This window comes from Mastacembelus armatus, chromosome 3, assembly GCF_900324485.2.
Source record: "Mastacembelus armatus chromosome 3, fMasArm1.2, whole genome shotgun sequence".
Classification (NCBI taxonomy): Eukaryota; Metazoa; Chordata; class Actinopteri; order Synbranchiformes; family Mastacembelidae; genus Mastacembelus; species Mastacembelus armatus.
In genome coordinates this window covers 16,890,936-16,915,928 of record NC_046635.1, presented here as the reverse complement: position 1 = coordinate 16,915,928, position 24,993 = coordinate 16,890,936, and the positions used below count along the sequence as shown (strand labels likewise).

Below are 24,993 nucleotides of genomic sequence, written 5' to 3'. Positions count from 1 at the left end.
TTCTGTTCACCCTGTACATGCTTCCTTTAGGATATATCATTAGGAAGCACTCTATTAATTACCACTGCTATGCAGATGACACTCAGTTATATCTATCTATTAAACCTGTTAACACAAACCAGTTAACCAGACTTCAAGCCTGTCTAACTGACATAAAGGCTTGGATGACCAGTAACTTTTTACTTTTAAACTCGGAGAAAACAGAAGTCATTATATTTGGGCCTAAAAATCTCAGAAATAACTTTTCTAAAATTATAGCTACTCTAGATGGCATAGCCCTGGCCTCCAGCACTACTGTAAAAAACCTTGGAGTTATTTTTGACCAGGACATGTCCTTTAACTCACACATAAAACAAATTTCTAGAACTGCATTCTTTCACCTGCGCAACATTTCCAAAATTAGGAACATCCTGTCTCAAAATGATGCAGAAAAACTAGTCCATGCGTTTGTTTCCTCAAGGCTAGATTACTGTAACTCATTACTATCTGGATGTCCTAATATCTTAATAAAAAGCCTCCAATTAATCCAGAATGCCGCAGCCAGAGTCCTGACAGGAACTAGCAAGAGAGATCATATTTCTCCTATATTGGCTTCTCTTCATTGGCTCCCTGTAAAATATAGAATAGAATTTGAAATCCTTCTTCTCACATACAAATCCCTTCATAATCAAGCTCCTTCATACCTTAAAGACCTCATAGTACCATATTATCCCAATAGACCACTTCGCTCTCAGAGTGCAGGCCTACTTGTGGTTCCCAGAGTTCTCAAAAGCAGAATGGGAGGCAGAGCCTTTAGCTATCAAGCTCCTCTCCTGTGGAACCAGCTCTCAGCCTGGGTTCAGGAGGCAGACACTCTCTGTACTTTTAAGGCTAGACTTAAAACCTTCCTCTTTGACAAAGCATATAGTTAGGGCTGGCTTCAGGCAACCCTGAACCATCCCTTAGTTAGTTATGCTGCTATAGGCCTAGACTGCCCGAGGACCATTGGTGCACTGAGCTCCCCTACCCTACCCCCCCCCCCCCCCCCCCCCTTCTCTCCCACCTCATGTATATTCCACCATTGAATGTTACTAACATTGTGCTCTCTCTCTCCCCTAGTTTGTGCTCTCTCCCTCCCTCTCTCTCTCTCTCTCTCTGTACCTTCTGCAGGTGTCCCTGGTCCTGGAGCTGTTTATCGCTGATGTGCAGTTACTGGCCCCACCAACTTGCAGTGTCTATTTGTTGTTTATTGTTGCTGTTCTTTTCTCTCTGCTCTATCCACTCACCCCAACCGGTCGAGGCAGATGGCCGCCCAAACTGAGCCCGGTTCTGCTGGAGGTTTTTTTCTTCCGTTAAAGGGAGTTTTTTCCTCTCCACTGTCGCCAAGTGCTTGCTCATAAGGGAATTGTTGGGTTTTTAGTTTTAGTTTTTGTAAAGTGCCTTGAGATGATTTGTATTGTGATTTGGCGCTATACAAATAAAATTGAATTGAATTGAATTGAATCTCTTCTTCATTGGTTGCACTGATTGCATTGGTTGCAATGCTGTGCCCTTGTGAAAGTGCACATAGATGCCTGTCTTTATTTGAACAACATATAAACATAAACAAGCATAAACATGAAATTGAAAATCATAAATTATTTTAAAAGTAAACTTAAAAAGTGCCAAGCTTAAGAAGTGATTGACAAAAAAAAAACATTTAATGATGACACACTCCATTGGGGAAACATTTGTGTCCCCATCAATCATAAATGCCATGGCAATTTCAACAGACATCTTTTTTTAAGGTCTCAGACAGTATATTTACTGTAATTCAGGTTCATGTTCAGGTCTTTTTGATTAAGAATATTTGAGATTTGAATTTAATGAAAGGCAGCTCTTTCGCAGTATTGTATGCAATGTTAAATTTAATTATAATCTCTACCTCCTTATTGCTGTAGTTAGCCTGGCACTGAAATACTGTGGGGAGGGGAGATGTGATGTCCATACACTCACATCATAAGATATGCTTCTTTGAAAAGTTGTTTTTTTTTTTTAGTGTCTTAATGCAGAACATTGATGTGCCAACAGCAAAAGTGATGTCAGCCGTGCCTGGCTGCTTTGTTTACAGTATAAGCATTGCTTTGTTAATTTTGTCATACCTCAACCATAGGAGCTGTGTGAGCCAATCTTTATGAAAGGAATACATTTTTGCTTTCTTTGTTCATGTGTCTCTGCATCTGCTACTATCTCCTGTTTCTATATTCCTATTAGGAATCTTATCAGTAGGACGAGAGACCAATGGCTGTACAGTTGCCTCAAGTCTAGGTTTGACCTATCAGATCTGCAGTCGAGTATATGTATTGGCATTAAGCACAGCATTTTTGGGAAAAAACACTACGTATAACTTTATTTCCTTCTGAGCTAAGTTGTAACTGCTCTGTTGTTCAATTTCAACATTCATTTCAACGTTCATTTCAGGTTTTGATTTCAAACTCACATCGATGTATCGGTCAATCATAACCATGTCAATCATAACCAGTCAGAGGGGAAGACCCATCCTTACTCTGTTTGTTGTTCGCTCTGACCTTAACTGGCGGGAAAAACATAATGATACATTCATACACACAGAGACACAGGCCTGAAAAATCTTAGGTGTACCAGTGCGACCAAGAAAAAAAATGTAGTCTCTGGAGCCCTGAAGTACATGGTTGGGATAGATTACAACAAGTGAACAAAGATGTGTTACCAATCTAGCTATGAATAATATTTCTCCTGATAAAGAGCTTAGAGGATAGGATTTTACACTTTATTCTTAATAGCCCAATTAGAAGAGAATGAGAGGCAAACGAAGTGAGGGATGAACTTAGTGGAAATGGGAGAAGGAGAAAGCTGGCAAATGAGAAAAAGAGATTTTGACATGCAGCAGAGAAAAACAAATGAACAGACTGATGGGGTGAACGGAGGTGTAGCCTCACCAGAGTAATCCCCCTCTCTTTAGCACACCCATGGTTGCTAGGCAACCCAAAATATGAACAGGCAGGGGACCTTCCTGCAAAAACTGGCTTAGCATATAACCATGAGTTATAACACAAATCACACACACTGACACAGACACACATGGTTTAGCTGCTACTGTGACCATCTGACATCTCAACCCTGGCAAGATAAACTGGCTGGATACCTGCAGTGCGTGCATGTGTGTGCGAGTGTGTTGGGGTGTGTATGTGTGGAGCAATGTCTCAGACTAACATGTGCAACGACAGGTCAAATCCCATCCCATTCACCCAGGAGTCAGTGCAGGGACTACAGCGCATATTGCCAAATATCACTTATCAGTTGGAGTCAAACCATATATTTCTCCTTGCTTCTCTCTTCCCCACCCATGCTCAGAATATCAAAACAGCATCTTAACATTCTGTCAACATTCATTTTCAAGTGTTTGCCTCACAACAAAAATTCTCTTCCTCATCTTCTTCGTACTTCAAAGTGTCGGAAAAATACTGAGGGAAGTGGGGAAAGGAAGCAGATAAAAAATGGGTGGGGCTGGTTGGGGCTGCAGTGATCTGGCAGGTAATTCAAAAGCCACATTAAAATTTTGCTGCATTTTTATTTTACAAGAGATAGAGGTAGGCTACTGTCTAAAAAAACTGCATTTAGATTGAAATGAATGGTGCTTTTAATATATGTATGACATATATAAACTGGCTGCATACCTGCATAGACATATGTATCACAAAGACATATGTATCACAAATTGCATTTTGTGTCTATGTCCGTGTGCATCTGTGTATTACCTTGGGTACAGCCCAACTCCAATCTCTTGCAACTCTTCATCACTGATGGTGAAGCAATTACATGTCACCTAAAGGAGAGAAGGAGAGGAAAAATGTGGAGATGAGCATGACATTATTTGTTAAATTGCTTCAGGGAACCAACAACTAAACCACTTCTGGACATTTTTACATCTTTGACATATGTAAAGCACCAACAGCACTTTGATTGAAACATGTCATGCTCTGAGAAAAAGGGGACTGGACTGTGTACAATTACATGGATATTTTTGAATCAAGATAATTCTTTATTTAAAAGGAAAATGGAAGACAAATCTATAACATTGTTCATTAACTGAGCAAGTAAAAATGCTTTTATTTCCCCAAGGGCCTCTGACAATGACATTCTTTTTCAAAAAGAAATGAAATGAAAGAAAAAGAAATGCTCTGTTATTTAAGTAGTTCAGGCACAGCATGTATTACAGAAACCTTGAAAACATTGTGTATGTATAAATTTATTGCAAGGGTGTAAAAATCAAAATAGCTAAATTTGGTGTGAGGTAAGCTGAACTTTTTAAAATGTAAAATGCCATGTCTTAAACCATATTTAGATGACTTTCATCATGCATCCAGTGTGTTAATGTAATGAAACTGCTAATACCAACAAAACACACGCTGAACATCTGTTATGCAGCAAAAAGTGCACGAAACAGAACAATCCAGGCATATTATATTATTAGAGCACCGTTTCTACCATTTATCTTGGGATGGTTATGTCAAAAAAAAAAAAAAACAGCTGTGATAATTTGTTACACAGCCTGGACTAGCTGAATTGAATTGAATTGAATTGTTGCCTTGCAGACCTGCAAACAAACACTGTAAAGTTTTCACCATGTTACTTTTGGTATCTACAATGCAGTCTTTACTTGGCAAAAATTTAAAAAAATCTTCCAGCAACTAATACCACTTAGCAATAACTGTGTACTCAGTGTTGTTGAATTGCTTCAGGGTCAGTGTGAAGTACAGGCACATGACAAGAAATGTCTCATTTCTGGGATATGAAATTACGTTTATCTACTTTTATGACCACTTTACAATTAAAGAACATTTATGACCATTACAATTTAACTATATAAACACAAATAACTACTAGAGAAGCTCTACAAGTCATGACTGCAACATAATTTTATCGTATCACAAATCTAAACATTAGACAATGTTTATCATTTACTGCATGTTTATAAACTTTCAGAATGCTGCTGGACAATTATGGGAAAAGCGAGCGGTTTCAGACCGGAGAGCAGTACAGCTGCAGGTTCAAATATAGTAATTTTGATTAGTTATGGTTCTGGTGTGAATATGAGCACGATAGAGAACATCTGTCTGTGGCATCCCCAAATGTCGCTTACATAAAAGAAGCAAAATGTATTTCTTATTTGAAATCGCATATCATTAAAACAAGATCTCATGGAAAATAGAGGTTTTTACTCAACATATTTACCACAGAGGTGGCCTCATGAATGCACAGAAAAGCACTAGCTGCACTGACATGGACTGTAATATTCCAGTAATAATCAGAATAACAACCCAGCTACAACAAAATACATCATGGAACCACCTCAATAGGAATAGAGCAGTCTGATCTGGCCCAACTGAAAGGAATTTCCAATTGGGATGAGAAACTGCGCAAACTTTTAATAATCCATTCCAACAAGAACATACAGAGTTTCCAGGAGGCAAGGAAGGCGCACTAATTTAGAAGTTTAGCATTCTTGATGACCTGGAAAGGTCTGGCACTCCTTCCTGTTTAAAAAGGAGCAGTAAGTGCTTCTAAAAGGCCACTTAATGAAATGTTAAACATTCTGTTTCAAGACATTTCACTGCATTTAATATATCATGATATATCATACTAAGGATAGCTTTATTAATAATCAATCTAGAAATTTTTGCTCACTTTTTGCTAATTTGAGAATGTGACTCAAACTACTATCATACTGATACATTAAAGAAATAATAATACATCATGATACAATACAAATGATACATACATTTTCATACTTTCATACGTCACTGGCTGAAATCTCTGTATGGCTGGTTGTTTTCAGAATTTATTTTGTACAAGACTTATTTTAAGTATTTTTTGTCATGTACCTGTACACCTGTACACTGACCTTGACAAAGGCCACAAGCTGAAACACATAGGTGCCACAATGAAGTTGTTCACTACACAGCTACACTAATGTTTTTTAGTTGCTTTTTTAATAGTAGATTAGTATGCAGCATGTGTAGCTGCAGAGGCAAAAACTTGGGTGTGCCAGGAGTTTGGTGAGGCCAAAAAGCAAGACTTTTGGTCAGCCTCGAGGAAATTCTGGCAAACTGTTATTCCGACTCACGAGGGGGAAGCGCTGCCCTAGTCGCACTGTATACAGTAGAGAAGGTGCGCTTCAGACCTCTACTTGAGATATGGTTGAGTGGTGGGAGGAATACTTCGAGGATCTCCTCAAACCCACCAACACGCCCTATGTAGAGGAGGTAGAGATGGGGAACTTAAGGAGGAGCTCGCTCATCACTGTTTCTGAAGTCACTGAGGGAGTCAAACAGCTGCACAGTGGCAAGGTGGCGGGGTGGATGCGATCCCCCCCTAGGTTCCTCAAGGCCCTAGATGTCGTGGGACTGTTTGGACTGGCTGGCACACCTCGGAAATATCGCGCAGATGTTGAGAAGAATACCTCTGGAGTTGCCAATCAGGGTGGTGATCCCTCTTGTTAAGAAGGGGCATTGGAGGGTGTGTTCCCACTATAAGGGGTCTATGTCAGTATATTGGAAAGGAGCTGATTCAGCTGATAGTTGAACCTCAGATTCAGGAGGAACAATGTGGTTTTTGCACTGGTAGTGGAAACACTGCACAACAACAGTTCTATATCCTCACCAGGATCCTAAAGGGGTCAGGGGAATTTGCCAAATCAGTCCACATGTGTTTTGTGGACTTGGAGAAGGCATATGACCGTGTCCTTTCATTGTTATTCAGCTGTCTATCACCTGTCCCATAAATAGGTACACCATTATGTTACATACAAGTGACAATACATTAAGATTAAATTACAGTTAAGTACTTTCATGTGATTTTAGTAGTAGTTTTTAGTAGTTTCACTTCCATAAGATAAAAACATAGATGGTTGAGTCTAGACCCATATTTACTTTATTTTTGTGGGGAATTAGACCAAAACAATTCCAGGAGTAATACATCTTCATTTGTTGTCATCAGTGATAAATAAGAAATGAATATGTGATGAATGTTGCAATATGCTCCCTGTACACATGTTTATGGTGATAGATTGTATTCAGTGCTGTGAAAAAGTATTTGCCCCCCTCCCTGGTTATTTTAGTTTTTGAGCATGAACAGTCTGTTGTTTAAGGTCACAGCATCTCAATTTGATTTAAGACCAGACATTGACTAGGCCACTCCAAAACCTTCATTTAGTTTTTTTTGTTTTTAAAACCATTCAGAGGTGGACTTGCTAGTGTGTTTTGGATCACTGTCCAAATGCACTTGAGCTTGAGGTCCTGAACTGATAGCCGGACATTCTCCTTCAGGATTTTCTGGCAGAGCGCAGAATTCATGGTTCCATGCTTTTTGGCAAATGTGAGACAAGCCTTTGTGTTCTTTTTGGTCAGGAGTGGCTTTCACCTTGGAACTCTGCCATGGATGCCATTTTTGCCTATTCCCTTTCTTATTGTTCAATGATAAACTCTGACCTCAACTGAGGCATGTGAGGCCTGCAGTTCTTTAGATGTTGTTCTGGGTTCTTTTGTGAGCTCCTGGACGAGTCGTCTTTGTGCTTTTGGAGTAACTGTGGTAGGCCAGCCACTCAGAGGGTTCACCACTGTTTTCTCCATTTGTGGATAATGGCTCTCACTCAGGTTCACTGGAGTCCCAAAGCCTTAGAAATGGCTTTGTAACCCTTTCCAGACTGATGTATCAATACTTTGTTTCTCATCTGTTCTTGAATTTCTTTAGATTGCAGTATTATGTGTTGCTTTTTGAGGTCTTTTAGCGTGCTTCACTTTGTCAGACAGGTTGTATTTCAGAGATTTCTTGATTCAACAGGTCTGGCAGGAATCAGGCCTGGGTGTGGCAAGTGAAATTGAACTCAGCTTTCCAAAAAATGTGGTAAATCACAGTTCATTCATGATTTAGCACTGTACTGTATACTGTAAAAAACTGTATCACAACGTCTTTGGGGTCCAAACATCTTGTGACCATCACATCACTTAAAAGGCTTTCGTGTGAATAATGCAGATAAATGTAATTTAGCATCAAACCAACACCACTGTATGTTAAAAGTTTATTTTGCATTTCACCTTTGGGTCCTAATCCTGCCCATCATCCCCAGGCTTTGCATGTGGTGTGTGAGGTACCAACCTCACGGTCACCTTGGCAGTAGCAGGGTTCATTCATGATTTAGCAAGAAAGGCAATTACTTTTTAACATACAGTAGGGTCAGGCAGGTTTGGACAGCTTTTTTCAATTGCCTAATTTGTATTTACTTGGGTTATCTTTGTGTAATATTAAACTTTGTTTGATGATCTGAATCATTTAAGTGTGACGAATATGCCGAAAAGTGGGGCAAATGCTGTTTCACAGCACTACGTATTGTGCAGATGTTGGCTAAAATATTACATTTACAATGATAAACAAAAACAATGTAACCTTTCTGATCAACTGGCATCACACCAACTTGGTAAATCAGAAAGAGCAAAAACCTAAATGTATTTTTGTACATAGCATATACACCAGTTTCCATCAGTTTTGAACCCATTAGGAAAATGCAGCACTGTTTAGTGACACCAGGAATACATGGATGGCCATGCAGAGAGAACAGAAAGGATGGTTTGGAGAGGAAGGATGAGGGATGCTGAAGTGAAGAGAAAATTTAAACCAACAGTGGTAGGGCACTAAGCTGAGCACAGATCTCTCTCTGTCAAACACACGCATGTTTCTGCAAAGCACGCACGCACACACACACACACACACACACACACGCACACACACAGACACCCCCCCCCCAACTGTCTCTCAGGGGATGAGAATTAATCAAGCAAAATATCCACATCTGCAGGGCCGGCTGGTGGATGCCTCTGCATCACAAATTCACACATAAGCACACACTTACTGGATATCTGGGTGTGTTCTAAGTAAGCCTCTCTGCTTTACAGAATCATTGCAAAAAAAAATTTAATGAGTTGATTCCTGTGTTCCTTTCTGCCTCCCACAACTCTTTCATCTTTCCTCATCCTTCTTCTCTTTCTTTGTTTCTTCCTGCTTCTTCCTGTGACAAAAGTTTAAAACTCCAACAAAAACTTTCTAAATAAATGCAAAACAATTCTCTTAAAAAACAACTACCCTGCTGTTTGTTGATGTTTGATGCCAATTTAAGCTAGACTGCCACAAACAGAAATGCTGCTGATGGATGATAGAAAGACTTTGCAAAGTGCAAACTACACGTGTCTTGTTGCTTCTTCAAATATAGAAGTTTTTTTTACACTGCTGCTCATGGTGGATTTAGACTAGTTTGAAAATAATTAAAGATAATTAACTACATAATTGATTATTTCAGTTGTTTAAGCACAACTGACAAATATGTGCACTAAAGCAATTTGGGTATCTCACCTTGTGCTCTGTCGGATTATCATATTTTTCCAGATCAAACGATTAATCACTAAAATAACTGGCAGATGAAGAAAAGAATTAGCTACAAACACAAAAATGCAGAATATTTACAATAGTGGGCTTTTTCAAAAATGTGCTCAAGATTTAATCAATAAGAAATGAGCTCTGCTTTGCAGATGTCAAGCATTTAAAAAAATGTAAAGTAACTCCACAGGTGTGTAAACATAAATTCCATGAGTAACCATGAGGATGTTTCTTCCTCTTCTCACAAAGAGAGATGTACCACAGTACCACATAGGACAAATTCTCAACAGCAGGTTCTTAATACAACTCAGCTGTCAATACAGCTGTCACTCCCACTAAAAAAAATTACTAAACTACTGCATCTATCACAAATACTCTAAGTGCAAAAACTTATTTTTGTGCCCGTCACAGCATTTCTGGATTTCTGCAGATTGAATTTGGAAGAAATGTGAATGAGATGAATGAGAGCTAGAAGGAAAAATCCAAAGACAGGCGAAGGGTGTGGTGAGCAGCCTGTGATGTGGAAAATGGAAAATGAGATCACACTCCCTGTATCCAAAATGGCATCTTCTGTGGGGAATGAAGAACAAAAAACATTTTCAAAGATCATGACACAGACATGGGAAGCAGTACTGGATTTATTGTCAATACAAAATGAGATGTGGATATGATTAAATTGAAACCAAAACCCACCCATCCATCACTGCTGCAAGACAGGACTAGTACGCTCACAGTACTCACAGACAGCTGCAGGACTGAACAATGCTGGCATCAGGTTTTCTCAAAGTGAGTGGCAGATCAAAATGATTTTAGTGATGAACATGGCACTTGCAAAGTGGCACATTTCTAAGTGAATGGATAAGAGTTTGAGAGGCGGGACAGCATATTACAACATTTATCAATGTGATACACAGTTAGGTCCATATATATTTGGACCCTGATGCAAGTTTTATTTTAGCTGTTTACCAAAACATATTCAAGCTACAGTTATATAAACAATATGGGTTTAACGTGTAGATTCTCTGCTGTAATTTGAGGGTATTCACATCAAAATTGGAAGAAGGGTTTAGGAATTACAGCTCCTTAATATGTAGCCGCCTGTTTTTCAAGGGACCAAAAGTAATTGGACAGTTGTCTCAAAAGCTATTTCATGGGCTACATGGGCTGTTCCCTCGTTAATCCATCATCAATTGAGCAGATAAAAGGTCTGAAATTGATTCCAGGTGTGGCATTTCTGTTTAGAAGCTGTTTCTGTGAATCCCAAAATACGGTCAAAAGACCTCTTAGTGGAAGTGAGACAGACCATCATTAGGATGAAAAAACTGAATAAATCCATCAGAAAGATAGCAGAAATGTTAGGAGTGGGCAAGTGAACAGTTTGGTACATTCTGAGAAAAAAAGAGCGTACTGAGCTCGGGAACTTAAAAAGACCTGGACGTCCACGGTAGGCAACAGTGTTGGATAATCACAGGATCCTTTCCATGGTAAAGAAAAACACCTTTACAACATCCACTGAAGTGAAGAATATTCTGCAGGAGGTAGGTGTATCAGTATCTAAGTCTACCATAAACAGAAGACTTCATGAGAGCAAATACAGAGGGTTCACCACAAGGTGCAAACCATCCATCCATCCATCCATCCATTATCTATACCCGCTTGTTCCTTAACCAGGGTCACAGGGATCTGCTGGAGCCTATCCCAGATCTCTTTCGGGTGGAAGGCAGGGGTATACCCTGGACAGGTCACCAGTCCATCACAAGGCCGTGCAAACCATTAATCCACCGAAAAGGTAGAAAGGCCAGATTAGACTTTGCTAAAAAACATCTAAAGTAGCCGGCCCAGTACTGGAACAGCATCCTTTGGATAGATTAAATTAAGATCAACCTGTACCAGAATGATGTGAAAAAGAAAGTATGGAGAAGGCTTGGAACAGCTCATTAGCCGAAGTACACCACATCCTCTGTAAAACATGTCGGAGGCAGTGTGATGGCATGGGCATGCATGGCTTCCAATGGTACTGGGTGACTACTGTTTGTTGATGATGTGACAGAAGACAGAAGCAGCCGGATAAATTCTAAAGTGTATAGGGATATACTTTCTGCTCAGATTCAGCCAAATGCTGCAAAGCTGATTGGACAGTGCTTCGCAGTACAGATGGACAATGACCCAAAACATACTGCAAAAGGAAGTTTTTTAAGGCAAAGAAGTGGAATATTCTGCAATGGCCAAGTCAATCTCCAGATCTCAACCCAATCGAGCATGCATTTCACTTGCTTAAGACAAAACTTAAGGCAGAAAGCCCCACAAACAACGCAACAACTGAAGACAGCTGCAGTAAAGGCCTGGCAAAGCATCACAGAGGAGGAAATCCAGCATTTGGTGATGTCCATGGGTTCCAGACTTCCAAAGGGTTCTCAACAAAGTATTAAAAATGAACACTTTTTTACAGTAATGTTAATTTGTCCAATTACTTTTGAGCCCTTGAAATTATGTAACTCTGTATTAAAGTGGTTGCAGTTCCTAAATCATAGGATATTTTTGTTTAACCCTTCTAATTAAACCTGAAAGTCTGTCCTTCAATTGCATCTTTCATTTCAAATCCAATGTGGTGGCATGCATACTCAAATCATGAAGATTGTGTCACTGTATATATTTCTGGGCCTAACTGTATAATTCCATTCTCACCCCTACGGGTGGTGTGTGTGTGTCTTCCTCAATCCCGGGTCCTCTACCAGAGGCCTGGGAGTTTGAGAGTTCTTTGCAGTATCTTAGTTGTTCCTAGCACTGCTCTCTTCTGAACTGAGAGCTCTGATGTTGTCCCTGGGATCTGTTGGAGCCATTCTCCCAGTTTGGGGGTCACAGCCCCAAGGGTGCCGATTACCACGGGGACCACTGTTGCCTTCACCTTTCACATCCTTTCTAGCTCTTCTTTCAGGCCTTAGTATTTCTCAAGCTTCTCATGTTCCTTCTTTCTGATGTTGCTATCACTTGGGATTGCTACATCTACCACTACGGCCTTCGTCTGCTGTTTGTCCACCACTACTATGTCCGGTTGGTTAGCCATCACCAGTTTGTCAGTCTTTATCTGGGAGTCCCACAGGATCTTAGCTCGGTTATTCTCCACAACCCCATACTCGGCAGCGACGTTCCTGTACACTATGTCAGCCACTTGGTTAAGGTGTTCCATGTATGCCCTGCTTGCTAGCATTTTGTACCCTGCTGTTATGTGCTGGATTGTCTTAGGGCCATCGTTACACAGCCTGCACCTGGGGTCCTGCCTGGTGTGGTAGACCCCAGCCTCTATTGATCTTGTGCTCAGGGCCTGTTCTTGTGCTGCTTGTTCTCAGGGCCTCTTCTTGTGCTGCTATGATTAGTGCCTCTGTGCTATCTTTCAGTCCAGCCTTTTCCAGCCACTGGTAGGACTTTTGGATATCAGCCACTTCTTCTATCTGTCGGTGGTAGATACCGTGCAGGGGTTTGTCCTGCCATGATGGTTCTTGCTCTTCTACCTCTGCTACAGGCTTCTGTTACCTAAGATATACATTAAGTACTCCATTGCTCTGGGCCATCTTCCTGTTGTACTCATGAACCTTTGCTGTTTCATCTCGGATGGTGGCTCTGACGCTCACCAGTCCTCGGCCTCCTTCCTTCCTCTTAGTGTACAAGACTATAAAAATGGAAAACAAATGGTTGCTGTTGCCGGTTTTTAAAAATGGCAGGTTAGATTCTTGTGTCAGACGTGGTTGGACATAGCGCTCATCTAGTGACGTCACCCAGTGGCCTGCAGTCTGTTGACATCACATTTTAGTATCGCCTCAGCTTGCTTGGAACCTCGGCCAAGGAGGTACTAAAAACATACCTGCTACCAGGTACTATCCCCTAATGGAAAACTCCAAAAACTGAGTTGAGTCGAGTCAATTCGAGTCAGGTAGTGCTAGTGGAAATGCCCCAAAAGGTGACAGAGCATTTGCAGTCAGAACTCCTAGACTGTGGAATCGCCTCCCTGAAGAAATCAGGTTGGTTAAGTCTATGTCATCTTTTAAAAAGCCTCTGAAAACACATCTATATAGATTAGTCTTTGTATGAAATCTCACACAATGATCAGGTAATAGAAGTAAAGCAAAATCCAGACACACACATTCTTGTATACATAACACACACTCAGGGAGGGGCAGAGGCAGGTTGAGAGTGGAGCAGAAAAGTATTTAAACTTATTAGTAAACTTGTTAGTGAAGTTGCTGAGCGTGACTGAGAACAAGTGAGCTGAATTAGAGAAGTGCACCTTGGGAAAACACTGAGCAGAATATTGATTGAAAGACCACAGCAGGAAAAAACACTAACAGCAACAGCTTTGAAAAGTGCAGCACAGGATCTTTTAGGGACTGTCATTTGCATTTTGGGATGGTTCCTCCATGTTACTGTATAATGTTACCATTCATTACAGAGTCATATTACATGACTGGAGCTTTCTTTCAAGCCAGGAATCTGTTCTGAAGCTAAATTGTAAATACCAGTAAAAAGTAGACTGCTTAATTGGGCTTTTTACTCTGATTGGTGTATGATGTACTAACTGCACAGCAATCTCTCAAAACAACATTTGAACCAGTTAACATGGATCACCAGAGGGCACAAGGAGGATTTCTGGTCCTATATGTTCTTGACATGATGACTACCCAAATCTAAGTGGGTGCAAAGCAGGCAATTTAAAGACTATTCCCATTACCCATTGAATTCAAGGGAAAGTGTGTCCAAACTTTTGAGTGCTACTGTATATTCATTCTGTTTATCCCAGTGGTTAAAACAGATTCATTTAATCTTTTGGTACACTTATTACTGTGGTGAAGTCCCAAGACACACATACAGATACTGTATACACACAGTCAGAGTGTAGAGGAGGGAGAAATACTTGAATACTGTGAAAATAGCTAGAAGCAACATGCCTGCGTGTGTCTGACCAATATGTCTGAACCCACTAATGGACATAAATATTATGTGCTGCTCCCTTCAGGGGTCGCCACAGCGAATCATCTACCTTCATTTAACCCTATCCTCTGTATCCTCCTCACCCACTACATCTACACTACAAGATGCACTACTAGGTACTTAAAATCCTCCACCTTCTTCACTTACAGTCCCTGTAACCTCACCGTTCTACTTGAGTCTCTCTCATTTAAACACATGTACTGTTACTGCGGCTAACCTTCATTCCTCTCCTTTCCAGAGCAAACCTCCACCTCTCTAGATTTTCCGCCACCTGCTTCCTGCTGTCACTACAGATGACAATGTCATCTGCAAACACCACAAGCACAAATATAGTATATGGAAGCAGATTTATATAGCATGGTGAATATTGCTCACACTCATAGACAGAAACACACATACATGCAGTATGTGTGTTTCTGTCTACAATGTGTATGCTACAATGTGTATTATTCTACTAGGCTCTAGCTGGACCCTTTTCTTTCTCTTCCTATTAGTGTAATAAAAGTATAATGCAAATATTGCACAAACATGTAAACTTGGCACATTCAGCAATATTTCTAACCATTAACTTCTTCAACTGAACTGCAGAAATCAGTTACTGCTTGACTGTCTGAATCAAAGGATGTGTTACAAGGGAATAGTTATTTTTCCTTCAACTCTGAACTCTGAAGGATGCAGTCATTCAGCCCTAAATGGGTTTTCCTCTGTGCCTTTACCACACCTCTATCTTCTCACTACTAAAACAGCCTTTTCATCCCCAACCCTAAATGAGGCAATCACAAGCTGCACAACAGAGTTAAATGTCATCCCATCAGCCCCAAAATTAGACTGTGGCTGATTTATGAAATATAAACACTAATACTATATTCAGTCTGTGTGTGATATGAAGAGATGCTAATGAGGATTATGAGCTACAGACAATAAATATGTGCATTGATTTAGTCACCTATTTGGTCCAATCCTATTTCCTAGAAAGCAACATTTCTTTTTAATGAATGAAGTGGTACATTTATTGACAGCAGTGGAGTCAATAGGACATGACGGGTGAATGTTGGAAGTACAAAGCACACAAATATCACACCATTAGAATATAACAAGTGTTTGCCATTACCCTTCTTTCAAAACTAACTGCTGTTTCAAAATTAGTTGTATATAAACATATATTCTTATAAGAAGAGTTTTGAATGTTTTTAAAGAATGAAAAATATTTAATTAAAGAAGGTTTGAAAAAACATCTTTTATAGTTATCAACTCCAACCAAGGAACATACTATACAAAAGTCACAGTGGTTCTATTTAGAACCTTGATATATACTTCACATTAATGAAGTGTATGCTACAAAAATTTAACAGTATTCAGACACATTTTATATGTTGAGGACAGTGATGTGGTGACCTATGTATTTTGTTTCTGTCATAATGCTATCATCTATGTGTTTTGTGTCTTTTGTAAGGTAGTCATTGGTAGATTAAGTTATGGAAGTGCTCAACATGCACACATGTACTCAAACACATCCTTGGGCGTGTGGTTGTGTACACACAATGCACAAAATTATTTACATAAGAGATTCTGTTTACATACAGCTGAAGGAATTACGGCTGGAACATGTATCCTGCAGATGTCCTCAGAGTGTAAGGTAGAATAATTTGTAGACTTCATCTTGTTATTATATCTAACACCTATCAAATCTGAAGCTCACATTTAATTCCTGACATTATTGACATAAGTTCCCAACTGTATGTATATATATATTTATATATATGTGTGTGTCTGTGTGTAATTATATGTACATATATATATGTACATACAGTGACATCAGAAAGTATTCACATTTTGCACACTTTATTTTGTTGTAGCTTTAGTTTTAAATTGATAAAACTACCATATCTACACAAAATGACAAAGAGAAAAAATCTTTGGTGTGTTTAGTACACTTTTAAAACTGAAATTCCTATGGAACTATCCTCTGAATGTGTCTATAGCGATGTTGACTGATTGATTGGATCAACTACCTGTATTACAACCAAAAAGGTTCATCAGCTACGCACACAATGCCATCAGTATTCTGGCTAAACAGTTGGCAGCCACGACACAAATGTCATAGGAAAAAAGACAGGCCACAGATATGCTTCTTGCAGACAAAGGAGGAGTTTGTACTATGCTTGGAGACTCATGCTGCACCTTCAACCAAAACACAGTGTGACATTCGGGAAATTATTTTCCCGAATCCTGTATTTTATTGTGAAGGGTCATTTGGGGAAGTGGATGTCACTCAGTTGTTGGTGCCTAGTGATTGCTGATTCACTTCACCTGTGGACCTTGTAGACTTTGTTCTTATAGCAGAGACCGTGCCGTCACTAGCCGCCGGGTTGTCTGCTACCTCGTCTTGGAGAGACGTTTGGATTATCTGGAGTAAGGAACCTCACCCCGTGTGGCTGCTAGAAGGATCAGTGGGATCTTCCTGGTCACAGCAAGTATTTTTGGTTTATTGACATTTTAAGACTCTTTAGAAGAGGAAGACCTCCCCGGTGTCGGGAGGATCCCGCGAAGGAGAGGACCTCGATGAGGGGGACGTTTTCTCTGTTTTGGATTTTAAGTTAGTTACGGACTACGTTGGTCAAGACCTCGCAAGTAGTGCGAGAAGGAAGAGGAACGCACTGGACTCTCCGTGTGCCAGAGGAGCGCAGGTGCGTCACCTCAGTCATTGAAGGGTTTCTTTCTACTAACCCGTGTCCTTACCTTCCTACAGTTTGAGTGGCTGCTCGCCTGGATCCCTGTTCAACCACAGGGAGGCCCGTTACCCGTCAGATGTTGCTCTGCGGACACCCATCGGATCTAGCACACCATCTCTGTGGACCGTCCCGGTAGTACCGTGTTCCGGCCCTCAGAGGAACCCTCCACTCCATACTCCGCATCCGGTCCTGGACCCACACCTGCTGGTCGCCCATTCACTGACTCCCCCACTCCTTGCAATCTCACAATAAACATTCCCTTTTTTTGCCTTCATACTCGGACTCCAGTGGTTGGTGTTTTTGAAGTCAAGGTCCACATAAAAATTAGCTAGAAGCATGACACACAGCCCCAGTTTGGTCTGTAACCAGGGAGCTAAGGGTAAATCACTGTGACAGGAACTGAAAAGACATTCCGGCCATGATGACACCAGCATTTGGGGCTGATTTGAAGCCATGTTTGGAAAATGGAAAGCTTTTTTTCTTGTCTCTTTTTTACAGCTGCTGTTATAGGCATCATGGTGTTGACCTTGAGTACATGTGGACTTATTCCTTGTGGTCGTGGACTAATAATTCGTGCAATCAACAACTCCATTTCACACCAATTGACTATTCAGAGCATTCCTTTACTCAGAGACAATGCCTCGTCTGAACTTCTTCACATATATGATTAGAAACCTCCCTTTCACAAGGACGAAAATATCAGTGTCTAGCCTAGCCTTTCTGGAAACATAAAGACTAGACTAGACTAGACTAGACAAAACAAGACACCTTTGTGAATTTATATTTCTGATTAAACATCCCTAATTCACTCAGCCGTGATGAATCCTGACTATCTTTTAGTTATCACAGAATGATAAAAGGAGGGGTGTGTGAGAGAAATTTTTATATATTGAAGATTCTACCTTTTGTTCCACCACAGTCATTCTGGCTGCCCCCGTGTGAACTCAAAGACCTTTTGACATTTTAACATGACACTGTTTTGTATTTCAACAGTGGAATGCAAGAAGCAAGAAAAAACTGGTTTTGACAGGGAATTGATAATTAGATTACTGACAAATATACATTCACCTGTATACATATTGTGTAAACATGATTTACATGTGTGTGAACTCAGCTGGTCAGTGGTTAAAAAGGACTGATACAACATGCAGTCTTGGTCAAAATGACCCGTCTGCAGATGACAGACCTGTCTCTTATTAAACATGCCATCTTGTAAACTGTATTCACCTTCTTATTTACATTTTGCCACAACAGCACAGTCTCTGATAAATTGTATTATACACACAAACGTTTTCCAACACTGGCCTTCACCCCGCCCCCATGTTACAATAGCCATCCACTACAATGTCATGAGGTGGATTTTTCACACCCGGTGTTGGACTTTTATTTTGGTTAACTTCCTGTTTTCTCATTTGTTGATCTTGGGTAGCTTTGTGTTTATTAGTTTGATCAGTTTCACCCATGTTTAATTAGTCTTTGGTTCTGAGTCTATTTATATCTCCTGTTTTCCTTTGTTCAGGGTCGGAGCATTGTGTTGTATATTCATTGTTTGTAGCTGTGGGAAGAAGAAGTTTTTGTTTTGTGTCTGCAACTCCGAGTGCTAGTGGTATTTCAAGCATAGTTGGCTGCTAATACATTTTTACTTAAGTAAAATACTCAGCATGTGGCTTCCCAATTGAGATTTAAAACCTTTCTTTGAGCTTTTACTGCCCAGTTGTACATTTTTTAATTCCCCCCATTCTGCACGAAGGGGTGGTGGTCTGGCTTCAATTTTTAAAGACTGTTTACAGTGTTGGACTATAAAAAAAACTACACAAAACAGTTTTGAATTGCAGTTGCTTGTGTTGGACTTGGACACTCAGTTATTGCTTTGCTCTACAGGCCTCCAAAGCCACACAAAGACTTTTTAGCAGATTTCTCAGATTTCTTGGGGGGAATCATCCCCAATTTTGATAGACAATTATTGGGGATTTTAACATTCACATATGCTGCCCCCAAACAGTGCCTTTGATTTAGTGCAGGTTGTTAAAGGACCTACTCATATTCATGGACACACTCTTGATCTTATAGTGTCTCATGGGTTCTCTATGGATAATATTGAGATACAGTATGTGGCCACAGCTTTTCTGATCGCAATCCTATTATATTCAACACGCCATTGTCTTTGAATGTCATAAAACCTCATGTATCAGCTCACCTGACGTGGAGGATCACTGCTGCTTTTTGCTTTTTGCTGCAGTTTTGGATTCTGTGGCTCCACTGAGGACTAAACATCATAAGTTACTGCCTGAGCCATGGTTGAATAATACCATTTGGTTATTGAGACAGGATTGTATAAGGGCCAAGCAGAAATGGAAAAAGGACAAACTTCAGATTTCTTATGAAATGTTAATAAACTCTCTTATTAAGTATCAGAAGGCGATGAAAGTGACCAAATCAGACTATTTTAAAACTAGAACCATTTTTAATACCCTTAATACTGTGTTAAACCCTGTTGTCTGCATGTATCCTACAGAGTCAGTATGTGGTAAGCAGTTCTTCCAGTTTTTTATTTTTATCAGACATACTATCAAATCATTGTGCCTTTAGTCAGTTTACACCTATTTTGCTTTCTTATTTGAATGACATTGTTAATCAACTCAAACCAACTGGTTCACCCTTAGATATAATTCCATCCATCCATCCATTTTCTATACCCACTTATTCCTTAACCAGGGTCACGGAGATCTGTTGGAGCCTTTCCCAGCTCTCTTTCGGGTGGACAGGTTAGATTCCCTCACGATTATTTAAACAAGTGTTCAATGGTATTGGTCCGACACTTTCAAATTTGACTCATAAATGCTTCAAGTTAGGAGTTGTTCCTGGGTGGGTGCCCAGCATCACACCATCTGGGTGGGGTGCTGGGCAGTGCCTTAAAGCTTGATAAGTCAACCAAGTTGCGAAGTCAAACTTCAGTTGCAATTCCTGGTAAAAATGAAGTCCTTTCTTTCTTTTACTAATTTTGAAAAAGTAATTGGATTTCTTTTATCACCATAAGGCTTGATTACTAAGTCAATCCTCCTTAAACTGCCTTCAGATTGGTTCAAAATATGGCTGCCAGAGTCCTGACAGGAACTTGAAAGTGTGAGCATATTCCTCCTGTCCTTGAATCTTTACATTGGTTACCTGTGCAGTACAGGATTAGTTTTAAAGTGTTCTTATTTTTAAATCTTTAAATGGTTTAGCACCCTCATACCTTTCGGATCTGTTGATAGACCACCAACCTCCAAGAGCGCTTAGGTCTGCCAATTTAAGGCTCTTATTGGTTGCTAGAACCAGACTCAAGTCTAGGGGTGATCGAGCATTTACTGTAGCCGCTCTGAGACTCTGGAATAGTCTTCCTACAGAAATCCGAACTGCCCCATACATCTATTTTCAAATCTAGGTTAAAATAATTTTTTATTTGATCTGACCTATTACTCATGATTTGCATTTGCTTTGCCTTGATTCTTGTAGCTTTATTTGTGACCTGGTCTTTGTTATACTTCTGTTAATGGTTACTTACTTTGTACAGCACATTGGTTAATGGTAGTTGTGTTTAATTGTACTTTATAAATAAAATGAAATGACACATTCCCACTAAGGAAAAAATTATAATAGCATTTGTTGTTTCTTTCGTATAGGCATAGATTACTAAAAAAATAATGCCTATGTTTTAAGCTTAGTAATCAACAGCTTCTAAAAGCTTTCCTCTTTTTACTTATCCTTTCCCACCAGAGCAATTGCAGTGGTTCGATCCTTGGCTTTCCTGGTCCACAAGCCGAAGTGTCCTTGAGCAAGACACTGAACCCCAAATTGGTGTATGCAACTGCGTGAGCGTTTGTGTGGGTGAATGGACAAATATTGTAAAAGCGCTTCGAGTACACTTGAGTGTAGAAAAGCACCATACAAGTATAAGACCAATAACCACTGTACCAGTGAAAACTGAAACTACATGCACCTGTGCCACCTGCAACCAGTATAAGACAAAGGACAGGGAAGACATTTGTAGAAACTACCTATAAAGGTCTGTGCCAGTTCTCAATAAGTCACAGATGTGGAACAGGGTATCTTGGCAATCTAATACATGATAAAAACAGCAGAATATAGTGGCAGTTCAGAGTATGGTGTTAAATGCACTGCTCAAAAAGATTAACTACAAGTTATGTCAGTTTCCTCTCCACAACTCATAATTTGACACCAAATTGGGTGTCACATGCCAGGGGAACATGAGAGCCAGTCAGTGGCATCAGTGCCTTCGTCAATGCCTGCAGGAACCACGTACATACTCTGGTCATTGTCCAAAAGCAGGAGGATTTCAGGGCCCACTGCACCAGCATAAGGTCTGACAGTCACTTTCAGGATTTTGTTACAGGTAACTCACGGCACTCCTGCTGTTGGGTTGTTGTCCATCTATTGCTTTAGCTAGCTATCCTGGTGTAAGAGCCGGTCTCCTGGTATCTCATCCATACTCTTGAGAATGTGCTGGGAGATACAGCAAACCTTCTTGCAATTGCATGTATCGATGTGCCATCTTGGAGTAACTGGGCTCCCTGTGCAAGTTGACTGGGCTGACTCACGCTACCAGTAGTGACAAGAACACTAGAAAAACACAAAACCTGAGACGAATCGATCAGGAAGGATAAGGAAAGAACATTTGTCCTCTCTGTGACCATCTGTGACCACCACATACAAAATCATTCCTTCTTGGTTGTGGTTGTATTGCTTTTGCCATTTGTCACTTTGATTTGCACCAAAGCAGGTGAAACTGATTCAAAATCACTTGTGCTTCCTAAAAAACAGATTAATATCCCTGAAATTTAAAGTAGAGGTAGTGGTTCAAAGTGTTCACTATCCACCACGGTAACACTTTCACTGCAACTGTCATTTGTACTACAGCACAGCCTGTGTTGCCACCTCCTTGAGATGGTTCTGCTCCTTCATTGGAGTCCAGCTGTGTTTAATTAAACTGATTGGACTTGATTAGGAAAGGCACACACCTGTCTAAGACCTTACAGCTCACAGTGCATGTCAGAGCAAATGAGAATCATGGGGTCGAAGGAACTGTCCAAGGAGCTCAGAGACAGAATTGTGGCAAGGCACAGATCTGGCCAAGGTTACAAAAGAATTTCTGCAGCACTCAAGGTTCCTAAGAGCACAGTGGCCTCCATAATCCTCAAATGGAAAAAGTTTGGGACAACCAGAACTCTTCCTAGACCTGGCCGTACCAGCCAAACTGAGCAATCATGGGAGAAGAGCCTTGGTGAGAGAGGTAAAGAAGAACCCAAAGATCACTGTGGCTGAGCTCCAGAGATGCAGTAGGGAGATGGGAGAAAGTTCCACAAAGTCAACTATCACTGCAGCCCACCCCCAGTCGGGGCTTTATGGCAGAGTGGCCCGACAGAAGCCTCTCCTCAGTGCAAGACACATGAAAGCTTGCATGGAGTTTGCCAAAAAACACATGAAGGACTCCCAGACTATGAGAAATAAGATTCTCTGGTCTGATGAGACCAAGATTGAACTTTTTGGTGTTAATTCTAAGCGGTATGTGTGGAGAAAACCAGGCACTGCTCATCACCTGCCCAATACAATCCCTACAGTGAAACATGGTGGTGGGAGCATCATGTTGTGGGGGTGTTTTTCACCTGCAGGGACAGGACGACTGGTTGCAACTGAAGGAAAGATGAATGCGGCCAAGTACAGAGATATCCTGGAAGAAAACCTCTTCCAGAGTGCTCAGGACCTCAGACTGGGCTGAAGGTTCACCTTTCAACAGGACAATGACCCTAAGCACACAGCAAAATAACAAAGGAGTGGCTTCGGAACAACTCTGTGACCGTTCTTGACTGGCCCAGCTAGAGCCCTGACCTAAACCCAATTGAGCATCTCTGGAGAGACCTGAAAATGGCTGTCCACCAACGTTCACCATCCAACCTGACAGAACCGGAGAGGATCTGCAAGGAAGAATGGCAGAGGATCCCCAAATCCAGGTGTGAAAAACTTGTTGCATTATTCCCAAGAAGACTCATGGCTGTACTAGCTCAAAATGGTGATTCTACTCAATACTGAGCACAGAGTCTGAATACTTATGACCATGTGATATTTCAGTTTTTCTTTTTTAATAAATTTTCAAAAATTTCTACATTTCTGTTTTTTTTCTGTCAAGATGGGGTGCTGAGTGTACATTAATGAGAAATAAAATGAACTTTTTTGATTTTGGCAAATGGCTGCAATGACACAAAGAGTGAAAAATTTAAAGGGGTCTGAAAACTTTTCATACCCACTGTATGTTACCTGCTGTGAACATATATCAAGTTAAACAAACAACTATTCATGACTTGGTGTCCATCATCGTACTTGAGATTCTAACAAGACTGTTATTTGTGTTGATTTAAAGGAATCTAACTGCATATTGAAAGAGATATTCTTCATGCATGCTTTACACCATGATCACTCATGTCTTGGAGTAAAATATTACTCCTGTTTTTAGAAAACATTCCTAAGATTAATTAGTTTAAAAGTCGATGTAATTTTCATTCCACTCTGAGAGTAGCCAATTGAGTTTAAGCCCTCCCTTGTCCGGTGTTGTAGTTAAAAGCTTCGTCTAACACCTACCAATAACAGAAAGATTTTTCCCTTTTTCTTGTTTAGTGCAAACCTCAACTCAACGTCAGAAGTAATTTGAGGAAAGAGCCTTTGGAATAAGAGAAAGGCAACCTTTGACATCAGGAAGGACTAAGAAATATCAACTAAACCGAACAGCACATCCAATTCTGCGAAATGGCCCACAGAGAGAAACAAAGGTGAAAGCAGCAACTTGGTGATGATGGCGCTTCTGTGTCATGCCAGTCCTGTTACACCTAGAAATCCAACAGCTCACCTCACTCCAGAGCCAAACGGTTAAGCTGAACCCCATCCAAGTCAGTTGTCATCTGCCATTGGCTAAGGTGTTGTAAAGCCTGATGGCAGTGGGGATGAAGGATCTCCTGTATTGTTCAGTCCTGCAGCTCAGTGAGGTGAGCTGTCCACTACCATTACCTTGGTAAAGAAGGTAGTGAATCAGAGGAGAGTAGCTCCATGGTACAGTTCGCACATCTGTAATGCAGGCATCACAAAGTTGGGAAAGGAAGTGGCATTCCACAAATTTAAGAAAATTTTATCTAACAGCCTAATAATATATAAAAAAGCTCTCCATAAATATAGAACTGCATACTATTCATCACTAATACAGTAAAAATAAGAACAATACCACTTTTCAGCTTTGTAGCCAGGCTGACAATAAGTCACAGCTTTGAGCCCAGTGTTCCCTCAACTGTCAGCACTGATGACTTTATGAGTTTCTGTACAAATAAATAGATTTAGATAATAGATGTATTAGTTGTAGTATTAAGATGCTTTCCATAGCTGCCACAGATGTATCTTCTACTACAGTAGCTCTTGAGTCATCTGTAAGACCTCAGTTATAATTTAGTCTTGTTCTTTCCCATAGATCTCTCTGAATTCTTGTCAACAGTTGCTTCACCTAAATCATCATGTGTCTTAGACTGCACTGAAAAGGAGCATGATGAAATCCTGCATAAGGTGATACAGAGAGCCACAAGTTACAACCTATCCTTTAACTTTGATAAATGCCACATCAAGCAATCATCTGTGCCATATGTAGGTCACCTGATAACAGCAGATGGCCTAAAAGCAGACCCAGCAAAAATTGATGCAGTAAAGTCGATGCCAGCACCAACAGACAAGGATGGAGTCTGTCACTTCCTAGGATTTGTCACCTACCTGTCAAAGTTTCTGCCCTATCTCAGTGAAGTGAATGCACCATTGAGACAGC

The 24,993-nt window shown here is 40.4% G+C and overlaps 1 protein-coding gene across 1 annotated transcript in view; it reads right to left on the bottom strand.

Annotated features, from left to right (window-relative positions):
• smyd3 (SET and MYND domain containing 3) overlaps window positions 1-24,993 on the bottom strand; it is a 122,567-nt gene that overhangs the window by 31,262 nt on the left and 66,312 nt on the right. The window contains exon 6 of the mRNA XM_026293916.1: window positions 3,756-3,823. Coding sequence (XP_026149701.1) covers window positions 3,756-3,823 — 68 coding nt within the window. The remainder of the gene's footprint in view (window positions 1-3,755; window positions 3,824-24,993) is intronic.